The following is an 18,731-nucleotide window of genomic DNA, read 5'->3' on the forward strand; positions in this document are numbered from 1 at the left end:
AAATCATGCTTAGGCTGGTTTCCATATCAAACACCTTTACTTAAGTGAATACAAACCTTCATTGACGTTATACACATCTCACGTGCCCTTTCCCAGAGAACCAGCTTGATTTGAAGATGGCATCTTTCTACTCCCATTAGATGAGAGCATTCAAGACCCAGAATGCTCAAGACTGCTTGCTAGGATTTTCTGGAGTGAGACGTGAATGTAGAGATGGGAATGCAGCCATTGAGCTTAAGTTTTATTTTATATTTGCTTGTTTTAAAGTTAAATGAAGTACAACTTACCATCTGTTTTCATTGCAGCAGTTAACATTTCTCTGCACTTGATCCGTACTGAGTCGGTGGTGAAGGGAGCCTGAGGATAACTTTTGAGTTGAAAAGGTGATTGAGTATAGAGTGATTCATGGGAGTTACTAGAAATGCTTCCCGAACTAAAAAGAAAACAAAATGCAAGTGCTTAGTTCGTTTTGATAAACATCACTTCCTATATGTAAGCCATTTTTTAAAATATCATTTTCAGCACAGGTTAATTTTGATTCAATTTGAAGTAAACAGTGAAAAGACATCCATTTCCATCCACTCTTTATCAGCCCTTGAAACGGTAATATATGTGACTCTTAAGTTTCAGTTAATATTGGTAAACATTTCAAAGATATACTTTAAAGGAAGTAGTGTCTTTATCATTATTAGAAACTGAGTTCACTACTGTTTACATGCCATAGTAATGGAGTATTGCATATATGTATTGCCTTGGTTATCATCGATTGTAAGAAGAATCAAATGTATTAGTACATTAAGGTGTGAAGATTCTGTATTGAATAACATTCTGCAGTTTCACAAGTAAGATCTCATTAAAAACCCTGAAGAAAGCCACTGTCATCTGATCCCTCAAGAAGGTGTTTAACTTGCTGCATAGTTTTCTATGCACACATTGCAAGGGCTGGAGAGCTAGAATCTGAACAGGTTGATTTACTCTGGATCTGCAATGACTTCCACATGAAGACTTTATCCTATATGCTATACATATTTTATTCCTGCATCTGATATTAATCTATTTTTATCCATAGGAATCTCATTTTGGTGTGCTCCATCCATTAGTTTTGTCTGTAAGGTGTAAACCATGTTTTAATGTTTCAAATCAGTGAAGACTTGATATGAAAGCACCAACAAGAGAAAATATGCAGATGCTGGAAATCCAAACAACATGTACAAAATACTGGAGGAACTCAGCAGGCCAGGCAGCATCTATGGAAAAGAGTACAGTTGACACTTCAGAACTTAATATAAAAGAACTATCTTGCCAAAATAAGCACTAACTATATTAAGCACAGAGATTAGGGAGGACAGGATATGAGAGAAGAAATGAAAGCGTGAAAGAGAAAAGGTGTTCCATTTCTATGAGGTACCAGGCCAAACAGGAGGTTTACTTATGTCAAAAATCAATGAAAGCATTAATTTTCTTATTGAAATGTTTAAGAGATTCGTACCTTTCCTCTTTTGCTTCTGGGCTGTTTTGTGCCAAGGAAACTGAATCCTTTTTTTTCTCTTCTGAGGATTTCTCAACTGCTGGTCCATCTGCAAAACAGCACTTGAATCAAACATCATTTTAAAATAATAAATTATTTTAAGATGCAATTTACCAAAATGAACTAGGCAGTGGCTAATGTTCAGAAGGAAACTCTACCAAATCTACCCATGACAATTATGAAGATAAAGCTTGAAGTTTGCTACCTTAACCACTTAATGAAGATACTTGAGATTTAAAGAGACAGCACTTTGCAAAGTATGATGATATCATGCAAGGCTATGAAGACCTTAATTAATTTTCAAAACTTATACAACTGTAAATGAAAAGACAAAGACAGTTAGTCATTCTGTGAAAGGTTGTGCATATTCTAAAAGGATTAAAGAGCAGGCCAGTGGCAACTCATTTGTGTCTTTGTTGGATCATCGTTACTCCTGCCTCATACTTTCTATTAGAGGATTTTTAAAATAAACTTTCAAAAGCACTAGAAACAAAATGATTAATCATTTGCTTCTATTGTGTGCTTGGCAAAGAGTTCCATAACTTATCCATTTGTGTGAACAGACCATTGTCATAATACCATAAGTAATCATCGCAAGATGGAAAAATAATGGGTTTAGTTTAAGTGCAATACCTAAGAGTTTCTTCCAGGATTTAATGAGAGATTTTGCCAAAGATATGACATCTTCTTCTTTACTTTGCTTCCTGATAGCATTTACAGACATCCCAATTCTGGTAGACTGCAAAACAATAAATGCATATTACTTGCCAAATTAATTAGTTCCGATGTTTTGAACATGAAACAAATACCATGATTTACAATTAATTTCATTCTCACTGAAAAAACTTTGAACAGGCTATGATCTATGAACAGGCTAAGGTAGTAGTGAAGCATTACAAAGATGGAACTAATTCAACTCTGATAAAATCACATTAAGGTTACATGGAAACCAAAGCCACAGAAGCTTGAAAATAGACAAAATGAAAGTAGAGTTAAAGGGTATGGAGCTTCATTTACAGAACTGAAAATAATTACTTTAATCTTCTTGATGCTGAACTGGAAGAATCTGAGACTAATCCAAAACTAAATGTGAGACAACTCAGGCACACAATACAAAGATCAGTGGAAGAATGTTACCAGCTCATATTCAGAACTGGAGGCCATGCCATCAGATGGTGCTGATAAGAAATAAAAGGGCAGCAGTGTGCAGATTTTAGAAAATGTTGTGGCTAATTGTTGAAGACAAGGACCCAACAGGCAAGACTAGTACTGGGTAGCAGCAGTCCCATTCATTTGGAAAATGGAGGATGTCATGGTTGACAGGTTATAGGAAGTATGTGGAAGAGTAGACCAATTCATAGTGAATTAGTATTTCACTTAAAACTGAGTAGGACCTTATCATTGTAGAGGAAGGGATGGAAATTCAATTAAGAAGTGTGACAACCTAAGTAGGTAGTAAAGATTTGAGCTACTATAACATGGTTAATTGCTTTCATGAAGCAACAAAATGGGAGATGAGCTACCAAGTTATCATGGACAGTATGAAGTTTATGAGGAAAGGACCAATGATAGTGATTCTGAATGGCCAGTTTTTAGTAAAAGGTGACTGGAGGACCTCAAGTTTAAGTTTAATTATCATTCAACCATACTTGAATACAGTCAACGTAACAGCATTTCTCCAGGGCCAAGTGCAAAACATACACAGCACAAGGCACATTTGGCATATACAAGATAGCAAGTAAACATACAAAGTTCTAACCTCAAAGTACATTTATTATCAAAGTACATATACATTATACAACCTTGAGATACTGTCATGCAAAAGAAATATATAGCCCAAATCCCTGAGTGACATATCCTGTAAAAATTATGTCATACGGATGCCACAGGCAAGAGAAAACAGTTCTTGGCAGTCTGCAGATGAATGTATGCATGCATAGAATCCTGCTTGTCATTCCACTGATCGAACACCAGAAGACAGCACTGATGGGAGATGCAACCCCATAACCAAGCATGGACACCATCTCCTCCCCTTGACTGCAGCAACAGGCAAGACCACAGTTTGAGGCTTAGTCCTCTCTACAACTGAGACCACACAGCTCCCACGCCATCTATCACCCACATATACTGCTTAAAAAAGCATATCCTAGCTCATAAAGACTTTGTAAAGTGTCACTTAGAAGATACTGTAAAGATATGGAAGATGGTCTTCTGGTCGGTACAAGTGGCGTAAGTCTAATACTGCACATCAGGCAGGTAACATCATCACTACTGTAAAGTATGGAATTTAGCATCATGCTTTGGAGATGCTTTTCAGAAGGGACTGAAAACATGGTCAGGATTGATGGGAAGATGAATGCTGCTAAATTCAGAGTGTTCCTGGGTAAAAACCTGCTAGCCTCTGCCAGACATTAAACTGGAAGGAAATTCGTCTTTCAGTAGAACAATGACCCAAAGCACACTGCCAGAGCAATCATGGAGTGGCTTCAAATGAAGAAAATTTATATCTTGAGTGGCCCAGTCAGAGGTCCTGCCATAACCTGATCAAACATCTGTGGCAAGACCTCAAGATTGCTGTCCACTGCTGCTCGCCAACTAACCTGGCGTTAGCTTGAGCAATTTTACAAAGAGCAATGGGCAAATCTTGCTCAATCACCTTGTGCAAAGCTAGTATTTACTTAAAAAGACTACAGACTGTAATAATTGTGAGAGATAGTTCAATGAGCACTGAGCAAAAGGGATGAATACTTTTGAACTGTTGACACATCAGTTTTTCAATTTTTAGTTCTTCATGCATTACAATTTTGTGTTTTTTTAAACTCTACTGTGGAAAAAAAAGCATGTGATTCTGAAATAAAAAATCTTCATTCAATCGATCAAAATCTGGTTGTAATAGTAATTTATTTGAACCAAGTTTTGGGGGCTGAATACTTTTTCAAGGCACTGTACTTGTCTTGCAGTGTAGTTCAGGTCTATGATACTAATTCTCTGTATTAGGAACCTGATCAGTTTAAATTAATGAGAGGGAATCTCAGCGAGATGCAAAAGATCCTGGAAGAGATTTGATGGGATGAATGATGCAGAGGCAAGTTCCTCAAGTTGGAAAGTCTAGAATTAAGAGGACAGTCTCAAGATTAAAGCATCAAGACATAGAGATATCTCTTCACAAAGGAAGTTGTAAATCTTTGAAATTCTCTATCAAGATTAAATATATTCACGATTGAGATCAACATATTTTTGAACACACATGCAACCAACTGTTCCAAAGTACAGAATCAACCCTCTGTTAATACACAATAAGTTAAAGCTAAATACTGCTTCCAATGTAATAAATGAATGGAAAACATTTACAATATCACCTAGCCCAGGAGTTAGTGGGAAAACAGATGTAATTTGCTGGAAAAGAATTCAATGAGAACAAGAATACTTCCGATAATAGATTTTCAATTTTGCTCATTCATTTTCAATATTAATTATTGACAAGAATATATTATTGAAGTATGTTTGAAAATTCACCATCTCTTTATCATAATCTTAATGCAACACTAAAGGGGAAAATAAAGTGAAATAATTACTTATAATTTCTAAACACTAGAAAAGAAATTTCCATTTTACCTTCTCCAGATCAGCCTCACAAACAGCATCAATTCAGTTTATGCAGATTCAGAGTTCTATCATCTGTAAATACAGCTCAACTAAAAACTACAGATCAAAGACTCATTTGCCAGGTATACTTACATTAGGAAGGAGCCAGAAATCACTGATTCCATTTCCTTGTTTTAAAAAAAAGTACACCTGAAATTTCATCTCAAGTCAGTCATGCTAAAGAGTCATTACAGCAGTGCCTGTGCATTGTACTATGCCTCTTAAATTCATTCCAGTGAATTTCAGAAGCAAAGGTAGAATGCCCTGATACTACTATACAATGTGATTAGCACTGCTGACTGTGGGTTAAGTTATCTGATTTTACATGGATCTATTTCTGTCTTCCATAAGTAATATTCAATCATATCAATAACTTGCCTGGGTTCATGAGGACTTTATACTAATCCACTGTGGTACTGAATAGAACACGTTTAAATTTCTGATGCAAAATTTGCATAAACTTTCAGTAAAACTTTAAAAAGAACTGATTGCCAATGAATTTCTAGGCAACAGCTCACGTGTTTTTCTAACAACTTTGACACAGTACCACTTGCTGTAAATGTCAATGGTGTAGATCTCCACTGACAGCAGAACGGTCTAAAGAAAATCAATTACTGCTTGACTTTTGCCCTCTAACAAGTGTCCTGTTAATTTTGCATACTTGCAATGATCTATCATAATCAAGAGAAAAGGTAAAGTTAAAAATTTTAGACACTTTATACAACACTTAGAGCAGTTAATTCTATTTTTGAAAATTGTGTATTTGCTCAGATTTCTAGCTTGCTACAAAATGCTAAAATGCTACACCAGAGCAGTTGTCAAGATACTAATTTCACTTTTTAGTGAGGAAAAGAAGTAGCACCTTGGGCACTGGGATTTGTCAGAATTGCATGAGTGCACAGCCATTAACTGCATTTACATCCTTATGAGGGCCTCATGAATAACCTTTCATCAGTAGGTGTATTTTATTCCACATGCAGCTTGTTATGCAAAATGCAAAGAATTTCAGTGATTGCCATGCATGTAGATCACTCAGCTCCTTCATTCTGATGGAGACTGCAATGTCACACACTTTCAGCAGTCTACACTACCCTGGAAGTTAGATTCTCAAGGTGCCAAATAAGGGGCGAGAAAGGGTTACCTTGTGGCGACCCACTTCCCAGCGCACTCGAACCAGCTCACAAAGTGGTACGGGCCAGCATTGAGGCCGGTCCCAAAAAGGGCGGCAGGCCTTCTTCACCAGCAAGGGGAAAAGCCCACGCGCAGGACGGGACTGTGAATACGCGCCCCCTACAGCATTCCCGCCCGGGGAGGGCGGGAACAGGAAGGCTTTAAAGCGAGGCCGCGGTTTGAATAAATCTCTTTTGCAACTGCAACTCACCAACTGCGTGTCGTTATTTCAGCGCTGTGTGTAGCACACCGCTACAACCTTTTACTTGCACAGCTATGTATACTAGTGCACTCCCCAGTCATAGCTGCTGTGAGCAGATGCAATGACAGCCATGACGTTACCAGGATGGCAGTGGTAAATGCCACCAACCGGAGAGGAAATTTCGTTGCTTACACCAGCCCAAAAGCACAATGCAGTACAAGTCAAGCAGCTGCAGCCCGCTGTGTAATTTTACAAACCCAAGACAGAAACGAGACCCAAAGAATGAGCAACAAGGAGACCTAGAATGTGGGGATAGAGAACAACAAAATCTGCACAATTATTTATCTATAATTGAATTATATTGCCTTTCATGTTATTTTCATTACATCTCTAAGCTCTGTATAGGCAGTTTAAGAATACTATTTATCATACTTTCAGAGTAATTGCATCAGTAAAACAAAGAAGATGGTGAGGATGTGGATGTGGTGAGGACCTACAAGTACCTGGGGGTTCATCTGAACGACAGAGTTGAGTGGAGCATCAACCCAGAGAATGTGTACAAGGGTCACAGTCACCTCTACTTCCTGAGGAGACTGATGTCCTTAATCATAGAACCATAGAACACTACAGCACAGTACAGGCCCTTCAGCCCATGTTGCGCCAACCCATATAATCCTTAAAAATAAAGTACTAATCCCACATTACCCCATAACCCTCCATTTTTCTTTCATCCATGTGCCTGTCCAAGAGGCTCTTAATTACCCCTAATGTTTTAGCCTCCACCACCATCCCTGGCAAGTCATTCCAGGCACTCACAACCCTCTGTGTTTTTAAAAAAAAACAACTTACCCCTGATGTCTCCCCTAAACTTCCCTCCCTTAATTTTGTACATATGCCCTCTGGTGTTTGCTATTGGTGTCCTGGGAAACAGGTACTGACTATCCACCCAATCTATACCTTTCATAATCTCGTAGACCTCTATCAAGTCCCCTCTCATTCTTCTACTCTCCAAAGAGAAAGTCCCAGCTCTGCTAACCTTGCTTCATATGACTTGTTCTCCAAACCATGCAACATCCTGGTAAATCTCCTCTGCACCCTCTCCATAGCTTCCACATCCTTCCTATAATGAGGCGACCAGAATTGAACACAATAAACACCTTTGGAGTATGCAGGCCTCTTCTTCACATCTTCTACCAGTCTGTTGTCGCCAGTACAATCTCCTATGCGGTGGTGTATTGGGGCAATGGCATCAACACGGATGATGCCAACAGGCTCAATGAACTGATTAGAAAGACTGGCTCTGATATAGGAGTCAAACCGGACACACTGGAGGCTGTGGTAGAACAAAGGACCCTTTAGAAAATCCTGCCAACTCTGGACAATGTTTTGCATGCCACCTTGGCTGAACAGAGAAGTGCTTTCAGTAATAGACTAAGACAGCTGCACTGCTCCAAAGATTTCTATATGTGGTCATTCTTACTCTCAGCCATTAGGCTCTACAAGTCAACCTAAAGTCAGGGAAGTCATGACCCACTCCTGTTAGACTGAAATAACTTATCTTTTATTCCTTTTTTGGTTCCCTTCTTATATTTGTATATCTGTGCACTTGTAGTGCTACTGTGACACTATAATTTCCTTTGGGATCAATAAATTACGTAATACAAGAAACTTGGCAGCAGCTTTGCACACTTCAATTTCCCCGCAAACAGACATTTGGTTGCGTACCTTACAATTGGATCATGGTAATCCATGAAGATTCACATTAAGAAACATCTATGCTGATCGCTAATTTCTAATTAGACACAAGTTACAGAAGCTTAATTGTTATTCATCTGGACTAGCAATGAAACTGATAAAAATGAATTTGATCATTTTGGTCAATTGCAAGCTATCACCAGGAAACACACTCAAAGTTTGCATTTTGTTATTTAACACCCAGGAGGCTCAGTATAAAGCCTGCCAAACCTAGTAATGCATCACACATTTTAAATAATTTCACAAAATCAAAGCACTTCCCTTTCACAGAAAGATTTGCTTTAATTGTCACATGTACATCGAAAAATATAGTGAAATGTGTTGTTTGTGTCAACAATGAACACAGACCTAGGATTATGGTTAGGGCACTGGCAGTGTCACCACACTTCCAGTGCCCTAACCATAGGTCTTTGGAATGTGGGAGGAAACTCACACTGACATGGGGAAAATGCACAAGCTCCTGGCAGACAGTAGCAGGAATTAAACTCCAATCGGCCATTGCTTGCTCTGTGAAGGGTTGTGCTAACTATAACATTGTTATACTGCCCTGCAAAGTCCATTACGAATGTAAAACAAAAATAATGAATAGTTACAGAAGATAGATGGTACAGAAATAGGTAATTGCAGGCAAAGATGAAAAAGGGCTCAGCTAAAAATTTTATGGTCGGAAATAAATCTAATGTGTACAGCTCTGCAGATTTAACTTTGTCAGGCAAAAGGGAATAACTGCATCCATTATTGTTCCCTTCTCACAAGTTTTGTTTTTGTTGAAACTTTGCTCCCAAGACAACATACCTGTAAAAGTTCCAAGGTCATAGGAATGCTCTTTAGCTCTTTCAGCAAGTCCAAGGCACCAACCTGTAAAACAATGTTCAACCTTTTAGACAGTAAAAATTCAAAATCAAATAGCCAATGTCAGAAAAAGATAAACTGAAAGTACAAGCAAAACTTAGGGGAACAATCTTGGTTGGTAAATCATTTCAGAAATGTTAACATCTCTATGATTGGATTTCAATCCATACTAAGACATCAGGTTATCATACTTCTACATGATAATTTTTGAATTATGTAGGACCAGACAGAAGCTTAAGTTGAACACAGAAATGCTTTCTGGTCCTTATTCATGCTAGTTGTGGTTTGCTTTATCACATTTCTCCAAAACATGATTATCAAGAAGAACTGACAAGGATCATAGCCCCAGATGGCTTCACATCACTTCTACTCACTAGATCTGATCTACAAAAATGCACAATTACCCTAAATTAATTTCTTAATATCTTTGGTAGGCACACCTCTTCAATTCCAAAGCAAGCTATCTGTTCGCTGGAGTTTTCCCTCCAAGGTCCTTTTACTCCTTTTTTCTCATAAGACTTATAGTTACAGTCAGGACTGGGATGTGACGGAAATATTTGCTGGGGTCAATTTAACTATATAATCTGAAATACGGATAAAGTGAGATTGCTACCATATTTTTATTAAACAAAGAGCAGGTTTATTAAATACAAATTACATTTCAAATTGTTAACCTGTGAAACTGAAAGATGTAATGATTTAATTTTATGTTAGATGTTAAAGGATCTGAATGAATACACACATGAAGTGTACATCACTTCATGAATATACAATATACTAAGAAATACAGCTGAGACAGCAAAGATTAGACGTTTTATTTAGAGTATGTATTTTATATTAAAAAGTCCATTTTTAATCTACCAATTTGTAATTGAATTTTTTTTCAATCTAGAATTAAAAGGTTTGTTGTCCTACAGCTTGATAACTGGGCCCACCAAGGTCAAAAAAATCTTTAAACTGTGTTATTTATTGACCTAAACATTTATTAATATTGCATATACCCACATCCAGATCATTCCTAAACACCCAAACCCTTAAAAAGGTTGCTTAGTGTAAAGCTAAACATCACATTCCAGTTAGGAGGGTGTGTGATTAATGTCGCTGATCAGCTAATGTATTTTGCTTTTCTTTGAAAAGAGTTAAGAGTAACACGCATTCCTATCAAGAAATTTAAGTCTCATACTTCCATTACCTATTAGGTGACCAGCTAATGTAAACAAATTTCTTTCAACATGTATTTCAGGAAAGCATTGACCTTAAATACCAGCAGCTAGAAGTCCAAAGTAGCCTTGTTTACATTACAACTTATAATGCATTACTGAAAAGTTAGCCACTGCCAATACACACAAATGTTTTTTTTTGCAAAATTCACAAGCCAGAGAAAAATGGTACTTTGGTTAACTGCAAGATGATTCAAAATTGAGAAGGACAGAGAAAATAAGAAAATTAAGATCATCAAATAATACTTCACCACACACATAACTGTGAATTGAAACTGAAATGGCTGAGACTGTGTGACTATCATTATGTCAATTTGTACTACATTGTTGCATTATCAACAGCTCTTCAAATGCCACAGTAATTGCCCAACAATTTGAATAGCAAATATTTTGGTTGCTTTCTCACCAGTCAAGGTTCCATTGTAACTAAGGCCTAAAATCAGACAGGAAGCAAGAGTATTTACTTGGGGGGGTGTGGGTTGGGTGAGGTGCTGGTGGATAAAAACTGACAAGCTACCATCATTGGTAACCTAGCGCTAAATTATCCTGGTGAGAATACAGCAAGCCTATTTGAATCACAGAGCAATATGGAGACTAGATAAAAGGTAAAACTTTCAATGTGATTAGGTTAACATAGTTCTATTTTAACATTAGGTATTAAAAATATTTCGAAACAAGATTATGATGTTCATTTTAAACAGCTGGTTTGACAACTTGAGCATGGGACACAGCCTTTACTACTTGTAATGTTAATCCTTTTACCCCAGCTAGCCCCAATGCAAGTGGGTTCCAAGTAAAATCTGTGCCCTAACCTGCACAAGAATGCATGATACAGGGAGCAGGCAACTAGCAAACACGAGATAGCTTTAAGATCAGCCCCAATATTTTCCTACCATTTAGTCTGTCCTCCCCCCCCCACCCCCAATCTCTTTCACCATTTTAAGTTCATTCCACTGTTTGGCTGAGTCCTTAATAACTGCTGCATCGAACATGATCCAACATCTATTGGCGACCCATGACAATTTGAGTAGAGCATGGTATATCCGCACAACTTAATAATTCACTTCTACCAATTAGTCATAAAGGCAGATAATACAGCACAGTCTAATTCACAGCAAATGGGTCAATGCCAATCATTCGTCCCTCCCCACTGATCTCCCTCCTGGCCCTTACCCTTGGAAGCGGAACAAGTGCTAGACCTGCCCCTAAACCTCCTCCCTCACTACCATTCAGGGCCCCAAACAGTCCTTCCAGGTGAGGCAATATTTCACCTGTGAGTCTATTGGGGTCATCTGCTGTAATCAGTACTCCTGGTGTGATCTCTCGTATATCGGTGAGACCCGATGTAGGCTGGGAGACCGCTTCGCTGCGCATCCACACTCCCTCTGCCAGAAAAAGCAGGATCTCCCAGTGACCATCCACTTTAATTCCACTTCCCATTCCCATCCTGACCTGTCAGTCCATGGCCTCCTCTACTGCCATGATGCCATAGTCATGTTGGAGGAGCAACACCTTATATTCCATCTGGGTAGCCTCCAACCTGATGGCATGAACATCAATTTCTCAAACTTTCGGTAACACCCCCCCCCGCCCCCCACCATTCCCATTTCCCTCTCTCACCTTCTCTTCTTACCTGCCCATCACCTCCCTCTGGTGCTCCTCCTCCTTTTCTTTCTTCCATGGCCTTCCGTCCTCTTCGATCAGATTCCCTCTTCTCCAGCCCTTTCTTTCTTTCACAACCAATTTCTCAGCTCTTCACTTCACTCCTACACCCCTCCTCCCAGTTTCATCTATCACCTTGTGTTTCTTCCTCCCCTCCCCCACCTTCTTTCTGACTAATCTTTTTTTCTCCAGACCCGATGAAGGGTCTCAGCCCGGAACATTAGACTGTTCTTTTTTCCATAGATGCTGCCTGGCCTGCTGAGTTCCTCCAACATTTTGTGTGTGTTGCTCGAATTTCCAGCATCTGTAGATTTTCTCCAGTCTTTAAAGAGATACAGTGTGCTAACAGGCCCTTCTAACCCAATGAAACCACACCCCCAATTACACCCACATTACCAACTAACTGCCTTTGGAATGTGGAAGGAAACTGGAACGCCCGGAGGAAACCCAAGTGATCACAGGGAGAAAATACAATTCCTTACAGACAATGGTGGAACCCAGGTCATTGGTGCTGCAATGGCGTTATACTAACCATTATACTACCATACTGTGTAGATTTTTCAATTCATCCTATTAATGTGGACACTCTCACACTTCCTCTCAAACTACATCTGCCTAATTTCACCATATTTTTGCTCACTTGATTAACCTCAGCCATCTCTTGTGACTCCTAAATATCTTTAAGAGGACCTAGTCTCTCTCTAGCCCAGGCATGGGCAAACTACGGCCCGCGGGCCATATGCGGCCCGTTAAGCTTTTTAATCCGGCCCACAGAACTTGATGAAATTATATTAATAAACCTTGTTAACGTTTTTTTTCCCGCAATTCTGGCGTTTTCCCAATAGATGACGCACTCTATATACATTGACCTTTGTTGAGGTGCAGAGTATTACTCCACATTTGCGCTTTACTCTTTGTTCGGCTCGACCTATTTGTGTGAACAGGCGTTCAGTGTCATGAACATCAACAAAGCCAGCCACAGATCCAAGTTAACTGACTAACACCTCAGATCCATCCTGAGAATCGCCACAACAAAACTAAATCCAGACTTTGATGCGCTGGCTAAAAAGGGAAACCAACAACACTGTTCCCACTGAAATTAAAAATAAGTTTCTTCATTGTGTTATGTAAAAAATGCATTTGAAAATATTTTTTTCAATAAGCCTTACATGTTACATGTCATTTCTGTTAAGTGATGGACATGAGTAGTGCGCAGGTATACGTACGTTCTCAAAATAAAAAATGCGCTCCAGATCAAATAACGCGCTCCGCATACTGGCGCGCTGTCACTGTTCTGTCTTTGTGCTGGTCGTTGTTGAGTTTTGGCACAGGGGACAATTGAAAAAGAAGGAGCAGGACAAAAAGACCTGCATCTCCTACTGTTTTTGAAATAAAGACAGTCAGGAGGAGAGTGATGATGATAATATCTTGAAGGATAACAGAATTTTCAGTGCTTTAAAATAATAACTGTTACTATTAAAAAAAGCTGTATTTTATTCATTTAATTTTCAGTGTTTTAAAAGTCATTTCAATAAATAGCTAAATACCATGGGACTTCAAAGACAGATATTTTGTTGTAATGCATTTGTTCATTTTCAATTGAAATTAAAGCACATGTTTTCTACATATCCCATGATATTTTATTTTCTCTTATGAGGTGTGTTACCAAAACACTCCGTCCATCTGCTCCTGGTCCGGCCCCCCTGTCAAATTTTAGAACCCTTTGTGGCCCACAAGTCAAAAAGTTTGCCCACCCCTGCTCTGGCCACTAGCTTATTGTTAAAAGAATTGAAGAAACTCTGGGATTATCGTTAATCCTGCCTGCCAAATCTCATACCTTCTTCTTGACCTTCTGATTTCCTGCTTAACCTTGTTCTCTCATATTCGTCAAGAGATTCATTTAGAGTTCAATGATGTGGTATGTCTATTCTTCACCCTAGCAGGAACATGCTGTAGCCCTAGACTCTTGATATGACCTTTTCAAAAGTTTCCCATTTGCCAATTGTTCTAATGCTTTAAAATAAGGTCACCCTGTCGACTCCAGCGAGATGATGCCTAATACCCTCAAAGCTGGCTCTGCCCCAGTTCAGAACTAATCCATGAACTTGTTCTATCCTTTTCCATAACATTTTAAAATTCATAGAATCATGGTCACTTGATCCAAAGTGCTCCCCAAATGCCACTTCAGTTACTTGGACTGCCTCATTCCGAGGAGGTCCAGTATTGCTCATGGGTTCCTCTATATAATATTGCATGAGGAAACTGTCTTGGATGCACTGCACAAATTCCACCCATCCCAGCCTTTGCACTCAAACCCCCCCAACTAGCACTAATCTGCTATTCTCAGAACTACGTACAATATCTCAACACATCTGCTCCACCAATTCCTGCTGACTATTGGTGACCATCCCCTCCTTATTTACATGATCCCTCAAGGATATTCTTTAAGCAGTTTTATGATCTCTCTGACCAAAACACTAGCAACAGTCCCTTCATTCCCATCTGTTACTTTGTTACACCAAATTGTTTCAGTGGCAGTACAGTTGGCCCTCCTTATCTGTGAGGGATTGGTTCCGGGACACCTCGCGGATACCAAAATTCGCGGATGCTCAAGTCCCTTATTCAACCTGTCGTAATACGGTGGACCTTGGGACCCAGCGGATCCCCGGACCTTATTTAACCTGTCTCAGTGTGGTGGACATTAAGTCCTGGCGGTAGAGATCTGAAACTGCAGTGTTTCTGTTTGCGAAAATAATCACGAACACGATTGAAAATAAAGTGGAAATAAAAGCGATCGGAAAGAGGTGAAACGCCATTGGTCATTGGAAAAGCGTTAGCCTATGTCAGTGAACGATCGGAACAATTTTAAAGGATAAAGTGAGAAAGGCTCTTCCCCGATGAAAGCTACAATTATTACTAAGCAACACAGTGGTTTAATTATTGGGTTTTGAGTTTTTGATCCTCCACATCAACCCGGCATGGTGGAAAGTGTGCTTGGGGACAATCTGTCCTGAGTCCCGAGAATTTCTGTTCCCGAGCCCGGTGCTGAAACATACGCTCTTAAATGTTTTATATGCATAGAAAAGTAAAATATATACTATACTCTAAGGCAAACATTTGACTAACTGATGCTAAATAATACCGGATGTACCTGTTCCGACTTACTTAGTAAGAGAACTTGCGTTTTTTTCGATCCTGATCCATAACCCACGCACATCCTCCCGTATTCTTTAAATCATCTCTAGATTACTTGTAATACCCAATATAATGTAAATGCTATGTAAAATGGTTGTTATACTGCATTGTTTAGGGAATAATGTCAAGAAAAAATAGTCTGTGCATGCTCAAACAACAAGTGCTGGAAGAGCACTTCTGGGTTTTCGTGATTTACTGCTGGTTGAATTCGCGCATGCAGAATTTGCAGATAAGGAGGGCCGACTGTACTTATATATTCCAGTCAAGCCTTATAGTTGAAGGTACAGAACCTCAAAAGGAAATTCTGAACAATACTGAAGAAATATTGTCATTAATCTATGGTTTTCATGTATACAAATCTCTGTGCATTTCAATTCTCTCTGAAGAGTACTGCAGGACACCCCTGATCAGTTCAAGCAAAGGAATTTCAATTTGAAAACTTAAAAGATTCTTAGATACGCTATGGCTTTGCATACAATTTTGCCAAGCCAAAAGGAGAGAATATTCCATTCCCCCACCCAAGAAAAAAACAACATAACAAACATACAATGATACCATGTTCACAAACCACCTCAATGCTCAGGGAGTGATAATGCAGTTCAAAAATAGCCGTGGGTTTACATGGAGAGCCCCCTCCCCACCCCCTTGTGTCACACATGAAAAACAGTACCATCTATCACCCATTGCCTAAAATTATACAGAAATAAAGCAACTCCAGGTGATAGTGACCTGCACCTTACCTGCAAACCAACGCTGGTACAAGCGTGTGAAGGGAGAAGGTTCTGGCCATCACTGGGTCAGAAAATCTTATCCTCCAAATTCATTCTGATAGCCAGGTGTAATACTGTGCCTTCTGCTATAGAATAGGGAGGATAACCTCTGTTTCTCCAGCCTTTTTCAGAGAAATCATTCTTGCTGTGAGTTCCTGGATTACTGCTAAAGAACTTTTCTACCCTGCACAGAAGTAAATGCTTGTAACTACTGACCTCATCTACACAAAATACTACTAGTCTTTGGTTCCCTTGTATGAAGAATAAGGACCTGGCACTGACTTGCTGCAGATGCTTGGCACGTCACTAGAGTAGAGACACAGTACCCCATTTTGACCCACACAAACTTTTCTTTAAGTTTTCCATTAGAACCACATTGTAGTCAACATTGACTTGTTATTTGTTCCCAAATCATTGAGAAAATGGTGATGGGTCACTTCCTTGTACACAACAGTTTATGTGGTGAAGGTAGACTATGCTGTTGTATAAAGTGCTACATGTAATGGACTCCACTTTGAAATTCTGCTTATTAGATTTGTATGGGTTTTATAGTTGCAGAATGCTAGTAGTTCCACATATTCTTCATATGTACCAAAATGAGCACTTGTAGGAATAGTAGAACAGGTAAACAAGAGGAATTACCATTATATAGGGGGTATCAGGATTTAGGTTAAGCAATGGCAATGTATTACCAAGTTGAGAGAGCTAGAACTTGGCAGTGAGGAGGTGCAGGCAACTCTACCGCTTTTGTTCTATGTGGTTGAGACTACAAATGGGGAGATGTTTGTAAGAGGTCATCTTGGTTTGTGATTGCACTGTACTTTGTACAGTGCCTCTACTTTGTCTCTACTCTAGTGACGTGCCAGGCATCTGCAGCAAGTCAGTGGCAGGTCCTTAGCCTTCATACAAGGGAACCAAAAACTAGTGGTATTTTGTGTAGGTGAGGTCAGTACAGTAGTTAGCAAGTTAGCAACTGTACAGAGTAAAAAGGCTCTTCACAGTGCACCAATCTGCTGGTGATGGTCATGAATGTTTAGGATAGTGGATATGGTGTCAATCAAGCAGGCTGCTTTGTTCCTAACTTGTATTTTTGGCTGGATTTGCATTCCATCTGTACAATTGGTAAATATTCCAGCATGATGATCACAGTATATTTTGGAGATTATGGAATGCTTTTGGAAGAGTCAAAGGTGCATCTGAATTGCATGCATTTAATTTCATAGAAAAACCTTTATTTTTATGTGGACTGACATCACCTGTACATATTCAACATGCTTCATGGATGTACACCAGTCACACACAACACAGTGAGACCTTAATGCAGATGAGTCACTGCCAGATATTTTTGTAATACCATGGTAACCTGGCATTGCAAATTCCAAAACAGGATATCAAGATCTGAAGGCATTGCAGTCAGGGTACAAGCTTGAAGGCAGCCCAGTCAGTAGTGAGATCCCCAAGTGAATCTCCGATCCCCAAGTGAATTTCCAGGCAACTGGGTCTCTAACAAGGTCTCCTCATCACCTCTGCCCTGCAAAGTCAAGAGCTGTGTTCAACTATTGCTGATATTTTCAACGTGTGCAATTATTTGCTGCTGGTAACCGATTTGTTTCCACCACAAAACAGTGACACTGCACTTCAGAAAAAAAATGCTTAACCTTCCATGTCACTGTGTTAACTAATTACAACAGCACCTGTTTAACTGTTCTACAACTTTTACAGATGATCGGGCCTAGTCATTTTGGTAGATTGTACATATAAAAAACACGAGAAAATCGTGGCGTTTTGCAGCTGTAAAATACATGCAAATTAAATGAGCCGCTCTTCAAAATGTAGCCGTTGGATACATTTAGCGCTATCCACCCGTCAGCCCTTAAACTTCTGTGTCTCGGGGGCTATAGAGAGTTGTGAGCTGATACACTACACCAGGCTCGGAGCTCTCCGCTGACCGCTGCCAGAAGACGCGTGGCACCCCGGCTGGAAAAAGATGGGCGCCGGGCCGTTTTGCCGGGTCCAGAATGTTCGTTCGGCCGGCCGGCAGGCGGGCAGGCGGGCGGGCAGGTCGGAGGAGGGCGGGGAGGGGAGGAGAGGGGCGGGGCGGGGCGGGATGCGCGCCGGCCACTCGAGCGCCCGGCTGCTTGGGAGACAGACGCGCGTTAGGCCCGGCTTGCCTTGACAGATAAATGGCCTCAAACTACTTACCGTGTTCTTTTTCGACACCATTTTGTCTATCTTTTTCGCAATTCGGACAATATCATCTTCCTCCTTTTTACTCATCACGCTCGTTCGTTTGCAACCAACAGAAATAAGTGTTTTAGCAACAAATTCTCCCCCAACTGCTGTGAGTCGCCACGACAGGCGCGAACCGAACCTCTCGTACACAGAAAGCCCAAAGTAATGGAACGGCCAGCATGTAAATAAAGGAAATGATCTGAACAGTCGCGACTAATCAATACATATCAATGCCCGGAGTCGTCGAATATTAAGTATTTCCAGATTTTACTATTGCTACTTAATTAATTGCTATTTTTTTATGAGTAGCTTACAAGTGCGTACCTTTCGGACATTATTTCTGTTCGAAAGAGATTGGAGCCTGGATGAAGGAAATTCGCGGTTTAAAACGTGTCTGGCTTTAATTTTTGAAAAGTAGTAAATGTCTAGAATTATATAGAAGGGATAAATGTGATGGAATTGGGTTTACTGACCGCGAATGTGCTAAACTCAAAGATCTT

General features: G+C 39.7%; 1 protein-coding gene across 5 annotated transcripts in view; it reads right to left on the bottom strand.

The window, feature by feature from the left end:
- The window catches only part of tcea1 (transcription elongation factor A (SII), 1), a 43,738-nt gene extending 25,324 nt beyond the window's left edge, over positions 1-18,414 (bottom strand). For 3 of the 5 annotated variants that reach the window (XR_009514164.1, XR_009514162.1, XR_009514163.1), the window contains exons 1-5: positions 18,202-18,414; positions 9,096-9,158; positions 2,162-2,267; positions 1,490-1,577; positions 288-433 (exon numbers count right to left, since the gene is read on the bottom strand). Coding sequence is in view for 1 of the 5 variants with exons in the window: in XM_059981040.1 (XP_059837023.1) it covers positions 288-433; positions 1,490-1,577; positions 2,162-2,267; positions 9,096-9,158; positions 18,202-18,276 (478 nt within the window). In the remaining 4 variants the exon portion in view is untranslated. The remainder of the gene's footprint in view (positions 1-287; positions 434-1,489; positions 1,578-2,161; positions 2,268-9,095; positions 9,159-18,201) is intronic. The other 2 variants (XR_009514165.1, XM_059981040.1) reach the window with 2 other exon arrangements.
- Positions 18,415-18,731: the final 317 nt, after the last annotated feature.

The sequence above is a fragment of the Hypanus sabinus genome, chromosome 1 (assembly GCF_030144855.1).
Source record: "Hypanus sabinus isolate sHypSab1 chromosome 1, sHypSab1.hap1, whole genome shotgun sequence".
NCBI lineage: Eukaryota > Metazoa > Chordata > Chondrichthyes > Myliobatiformes > Dasyatidae > Hypanus > Hypanus sabinus.